This window comes from Polyodon spathula, unplaced genomic scaffold (assembly GCF_017654505.1).
Source record: "Polyodon spathula isolate WHYD16114869_AA unplaced genomic scaffold, ASM1765450v1 scaffolds_244, whole genome shotgun sequence".
NCBI classification, from domain to species: Eukaryota; Metazoa; Chordata; class Actinopteri; order Acipenseriformes; family Polyodontidae; genus Polyodon; species Polyodon spathula.
Window position 1 is genome coordinate 1 of NW_024471737.1, and position 6,304 is coordinate 6,304.

General features: G+C 46.4%; 1 protein-coding gene across 1 annotated transcript; it reads left to right on the forward strand.

Moving 5' to 3' along the window:
* Positions 1-259: 259 nt before the first annotated feature.
* On the forward strand, positions 260-3,216 carry LOC121308097 (zona pellucida sperm-binding protein 3-like). The gene is made up of 8 exons (XM_041240386.1): positions 260-361; positions 700-791; positions 1,017-1,197; positions 1,410-1,518; positions 1,623-1,714; positions 2,108-2,193; positions 2,528-2,641; positions 2,999-3,216. Exons 1-8 carry the CDS (start codon positions 279-281, stop codon positions 3,127-3,129), a joined length of 888 nt encoding a protein of 295 aa, XP_041096320.1. The 5' UTR covers positions 260-278; the 3' UTR covers positions 3,130-3,216.
* Positions 3,217-6,304: the final 3,088 nt, after the last annotated feature.

The window sequence follows — 6,304 nt, forward strand, 5'->3', positions numbered from 1 at the left end:
GCTCCTCCCCCATTCAATTACATTCCACAAGTTCTGTATAGTGCATTGTCAGGATATTGCAAGTATACAAAGGGTAATACTGCAAATATATGGATCAATGCAGCTGTATCCATAATGCTCTGGGAGTGTCCACTTTACCCATTTTGTGCTTCTCTGGCTCCCACTCCATAGGAAACAATGTTGGCATTACTGCAGGGGAACAATGGGATTGTGCTTTTAATCTGCTCTGGTCTTTAATCCTCTGCTTTGCCCAGGTTACTGCCAATGTCACCAGTTACATGAATGTGTTGATGTACCAGCCCACCCAGAGTGGCTTCTACCAGACTCCATTCACTCAGGCCATTGTGTGCACCTACACCAAGTGAGTACTGTGGAGCTGTCCTCTCTGCTTGTAGGTCTTGAACCCTTCTCTTTGCTCCACTCTTGGCAGGTGTGACTGGTGCAGCTGCACGCTGACATGGCTTGTTCCAGTATGAGCAGCATGTAGGGAAACCTGATTAAAATGAGTGGCTTTTAACCACTTTGACCTCTCCTGCATTCAAGGAGGTGTTGCAATTGTTGTTAACCTCCTATAGTTAGTGCTCCCAGTAGGTTTAGTTCAGCTTTTTAAAGCTCGTCTTGGCGTGTGTTCTGCTGAAAACAAACTGTTTTGATGTGTTGCTGCTTTTAACCAAAGCTCTCTGCCCTTATCTTCTCCAGACCTGCTGGCTGGACTCCTCCAGTGTATAACCCTGCACTTGGGGATGCTTCTGGGTTTGGGAAGCTGGAGTTTACCATGGGGATTATGAATGGTGAGTTTGCTGTCCTGCAATGTACCTTTTGGTCTATTAGTTTTAGTAAGTGTTGCACTGGACACCTAACCTGGCAGGGCAGCAGCCTGTACTGCTCATTGGGCTGCTTCCTCCAGTCAAGTAGAAAATAATGATCTAATCCCTCTGCTGGTCAGTGCTGCTCTGTCCTGGCTAGTGAGCTGAGTTTTGTGGGTTGCTGTTCTCATGCTCCCCTCTGTGTTTCAGATGGATTCTCAGCTCCACGCACCTCCAGTCTGTTCTTCCTGGGGTCCCCCATCTTCATTGCAGCTGCAGTGAAGCAACAATTCCACATGCCACTGATGGTCTACATGGAAGAGTGTGTCGCTGCCAGCACTCCAGAGCTGAGCCCTTCAAGCCAGACCTACCCGCTCATCACCAACCATGGGTAGATATTCATTAAGCTTTATTGGAAATGCAGAGTTTAAATCTGCATGTTTAGCACTTGGGAGCACAGCAGTCCTGCTTGCAAACTATGCCATCTTACAGAGGGTGCTTGGAAGAGGGTTGCAGTGCACTTGTCCTGTAACAATATCTTGGTCTCAGACCCTAGTGTTTCCCAGAGTGCCTCCTCAGTTGAATGCTCATTTCTCCCTGCAGATGCTTTGTAGATGGCCAGGCTGCTAACTCCAGGTTTCTGCCCCGAGTCCAGACCTCTGAGATCCGTCTGGTTGTCCAGGCCTTCAAGTTTACCCAACTGAACACAGACGTGAGTATCTGATGGGTTAATGTGGATTGTATTGGAGGGCACAGGGCAGCTAGTAACATGTATAAAATTGAGGTTCAAGAGCAGTAACATTGAATATTTCCTAGGTCTATATCCACTGCCGGTTGCTGGCCTGGGACCCTGCCCAGCTCAATGACCCGACAAAGAAAGCTTGTTCATTCAACCAAAGAACCAGAAGGTAAGGACTGGACCCTGCTGAGGCTGCTTTTTGTACAAGGGGAGTGCAGGACTGTGAGGTCCAGTTAACCAACGCCACAGGGGCCCAGGACTACCTTAATCGGCATATCAGTTCTGTGCCACCTTATAGTTGTGTGGAATTTAATTGAAATGGCTTTTCACTTTCCCAAGAACTGGGATAACAAGGTGTGTGTGCAAGTCCCTAGGGAAGCATTTGTGCTGGAGTCCTAAACCAATCTGGGTGTATTGTGGAACAGTCTGTGCATGCATAGTTCACTCCTGCATTTCTTCATGTAGTGGGTGCAAGTCAGGGGGACGACTTCATTGTTCTGCTCTATCCAGTAGCAGTCTATTGCAGTGTCTTTAGGTTCAGTGTCTTGCTCTTGTGTTCTAGGTGGGAGCTCCTGGATAACCCTGGTCAGAGCTCTGTGTGCAGCTGCTGCACTTCCTCCTGCAATATGAGGAAGAGGAGGCACACTGGTAGTAATACTGCTGTTTCTATATACTGTAAATGCATAGGTAGCTGTGGGGTTTCATTTGGTTTTTCTGCACTGGTGAGTGACATTTAATTTATATGGCAGCCAAAGGATCCTCCATTTAGGAGTGCAGCTCCTCAATATTGGCTACCAAAGAATACCTCCCTCCCAACCAGAGAGGCTGCTTGCTCTGTTGCTGGTACTCTGCTCGATGCCTGTTGGCAGCAAAGTAGTCTTGCTGCTTGGCTTGATTCGGCCTGCCCATGTTGTAATGACTCTGGTCCTGCATGCTGTGCAGCAGGTCCTGTTTCTAACCAGGCTCCCTTTTTCCTGAGCAGCTGAAGATGGGCTGAGACACACTGCAGTGCTGGGACCCCTGAGTATCCTTCCTGAAGAGCTGTCTGCTGGCAGCCAGGAATTCTACCAGAGGAGTCCTGCTCTGTCACTGGAGGGTGAGTTCAGCCTGCAGTCTCCAATCCAGTGTACACATGGCTTCCTTGGCTATGGCTTGCATGTATAAAAACATGGCCCTGACTTCATCTTTTACAGAAAGTTCCCCTGTAATGTTGAATTTAATGTTATGTCCCTGATGCCAAAACCTTCAAATCCACAGCATAACTAAATTTAATCAGTTATGACCCAAAGTTAGTTTCTAGTATTGGAACATGGGGACTGCCCACCTTATCCGTGTGCCTCCCTGCAGGTCCTAAAGTAATGGACTCCTATTAAAGCTACCCCTGGGTACTGTGGAGACCATACCTGTGCTGGGAACCCTTTCTGTTGCTAACTCCTGCTGTCTCCTCTCCCAGAACCCCAGCAGACTCTGGCCTGGATTCCTGTCCTGGCTGCTCCACTGCTCCTGATGGCTCTCCTGGGAGCCCTGTCTATGGGTTACTGCATGTGGAGTCGTCCAGCAGGACTGCTCCAAGTCCAGCAGTGAGCTCCTCGTTCCTGCCCCCCAACTGAAATGCGTGATTTCCAGCAGCTCGCCAGCACAGCAGTTCTGCTTGTCTTTTGTATGTTGAAATAAAGCCTGTATAAAGAACCTCTGGTCTGTCTGACTTAGAAATTTAGTGTGTTATAAGGGAATCCTGGAGAACAGGATTGGTACATGGCTTCTGTAACAACCCTTACAAAAACAATGTACAGCAGTGTTTTGTTTGATTTGGTAAACAAGTTTGGAACATCATTAACCTAAGTTTTATAGAACTTAAATGACTGTTTAAACAGGTACAGGCAGCTTCTTATTGGATGACATTTAGTTTCTGGAAGCTCCTACAAGCATCAGTCAGTTTTGCCCCATTTCCCTATTAAACTAGTCGGTAATCACGTGATTAAAACTTGTGCAGATTGTAGCTGAGGGGGAATAGACTAAATACTAACTAGATAAACCCCTCGGCCTTGGCATATAAACCTGCGATGTTCCGTGTGAGAAAGCGGAGAGGGGAAATTAGAATAACTTGCAGAACAGTTTGATTTGTTTTTGTTCAGCCTTTTATTTTTCTGCTTGGAGCAAGTTGTTTTTGGTACAAATATTTTCTCTTATTTAAACTGCACCACGTGTCTTTCTGCCCTGCAATACCTTTCCTGTTCTCCTGCTTCTGGCCTGATGTCGCAACTTGTCATCCTGTTGCAAGGTGTAATTGTACTGGACCCCTATCTCTTGTCTCCTCCTCCCTGTTCCTCCTCTTTGTTGTCATCTGTGTTGCAGCAGTGGTTATCATCTCCCTCTGGGACGGAGAGGGGCAGCACCCTGAGCAAGGTCGCAGGAGGAGGGGTATGTGGTGGCTGCCTAATCTGAGCCAGGAGCAGCCAGTGGGTGATGTTTTTCAACAGCAGTAGACCCTCCCACTCTGCAGCAGAGGCTACATCAGCAGCAGATGGGAGGCAGTCCAGTCCAGCACAGCAACCCCATGAACCCCCAACAGCAGCAACAAACGTCCCAGTCTCCACATCTCCAGGGCCAGCCCCAGCCTTCCTCAATCATCCACCAAGTGTGCTCTCCCCCACATGCAGCCCCAGCCCTCCCCTCATCACGTCTCCCCGCACCCCCCGCCCACATGGTGGTGCCTCAGCAGCAGCCGCTGGTAAACTCCATGGATTGAGTCCTTTCGAACCGTCCGAACAGAACCCAGTGCTGATGAGCCCTGCGATGGGGGGCAGGATGTATGTGTGGAATAACCCGAATTTGGGCCTGAATACAGTAATAATGTTTATTATTACTGTTGTTATTATTAAAAAACAGTTTTCCATCTTCTCCCCTGTGGCAAGAACGCAAACTGTTATAAATAAATATAGATTTCCTTTACTTTTTAAATTGAAACGGCTCCCTATCTCTTCAGTGCCCTATACCAGGAGTCTCTCAGGAGTCTCTCCAGCCCTGCTCATGGAGAGCCCCAATCCTGCAGGTTTTAATGGAGTCTTTACATCATCACTTGCTGAAGATCTGGAATGCCTGTTAATCTTGACTAATTAAGCCAATAACTGGTGCACTTCAGTAACTGAGAACTCTATTTGAATGAAACCAGCTCCCAGGGGGAGGGGGGTCCAGCAGCAGCCTGGATGACCCAGCTTATACTGTAGTGCAGGGCTTCTCAAACTCGGTCCTGGGGACCCCTTGTGGCTGCTGGTTTTCATTCCAGTGGGAGCTCTCAATTACTTAATTAGACCCTTAATTGAACTGATAATTTGCTTAATTAGGCCTTTTAACTTGTTTTCAGCTCTTAAATAGTTGCAGTTGAAGTTACTTATAAAATGTTATAGCTAACTTGAAATATGCAACTGTTCAAGAGCTGAAAACAAATAAAAAAGTCTAATTAAGCAAATGATCAGTTCAATTAAGGGTCTAATTAAGTAATTGAGAGAGGTTGGAATGAAAACCAGCAGCCACAGGGGTCCCAGGACCGAGTTTGACGCAGTTTGAGAAGCCCTGCTATAGTCATGTACCCTGCTTGTGTGTTAATACTATGTACAGTACCGTGAAAAAGTATTTGCCCCTGTCTGATCTTCTGCATTTTTGCATATTTTTGACATTGAATATTATCAGATCTTCAACCAAAATCTAATATTAGATAAAAGGGACCCTGAGTGAACAAATAACACAACATATAAGTTATGCAACACCCAATGCCCCCGTGTGAAAAAGTAATTGCCCCCTTAGACTCAGTAACTGGTTACGCTGTCTTTCAACTCAGTGAAATTTGTGGGTTCTCGAGCATAAACTGCTTGTTCAGGTCCTGCCACAACATCTCAATGGAGTTTAGGTCTAGACTTTGCCTAGGCCATTCCAAAACTTTACAATTTCTTGTTCTTCAACCATTCTGATCTAGACTTGCTTGTGTGTTTTGGATCACTGTCTTCCTGCATGACCCAGCTACGTTTCAGCTTCAGCTCACGGACGGATGGTCTGACATTCTCCTACAGAATTCTCTAATACAGAGCAGAATTCATGGTTCCTTCAATGATGGCAAGTCGGAAGAGGTATGAGGTTCTTACTGTGGAATGCAGTGTTTGGTTTTCGCCAGATATAACCTCAAAGTTGGCCAAAAAGTTCCACTTTTGACTCATCTGTCCATAGAACATTGTTCCAGAACGCTTAAGAATCATCCAGGTGCTTTTTGGCAAACTTGAGACGAGCATTCATGTTCTTAGTGAGCAGTGGTTTCCACCTTGCTACTCTGCCATTAATCCCATTTTTGCCCAGTTTCTTTCTGATGGTGGAGTGTCACAAAAACGACCGGAGTGGGTGGCATCAGACCAAGCCAGGAAATAAGCAACGGAGAGGTGGAGTTTGGTGGAGCTGAGCGAATGGTCTCGCTCAGCATTTAATAAGTGAACAGTCAGGAAATAAAAACGTGGCAACAAACACAAACACAAGACAGAGCACTTTTGCCAAAATAAATTGAAAAAAAAACTGACTACACAGACAAACACGGTAAGCTTCTATTTTTCTTGCAATTATCACAATTACCTCCGTCTCCACACCTGTTCTCCACTCACCGAACACACAACCCAGAGTGGTTGAAAACATGTAGCTTTTATGCAGCTGTACCGAGACTCAATTGCTAATCATTCAATTGGAGTCCCGGTACAACTGCACGTGAATTAATAAAGTG

Coding starts and splice junctions, on each gene's coding strand:
- LOC121308097 (XM_041240386.1), top strand. CDS start 279: ATGAATGTGTTGATGTACCAGCCCACCCAGAGTGGCTTCTACCAGACT. Junction 1,198..1,409: donor CCGCTCATCACCAACCATGG/GTAGATATTCAT, acceptor TTCTCCCTGCAG/ATGCTTTGTAGATGGCCAGG. Junction 1,715..2,107: donor TTCAACCAAAGAACCAGAAG/GTAAGGACTGGA, acceptor CTTGTGTTCTAG/GTGGGAGCTCCTGGATAACC.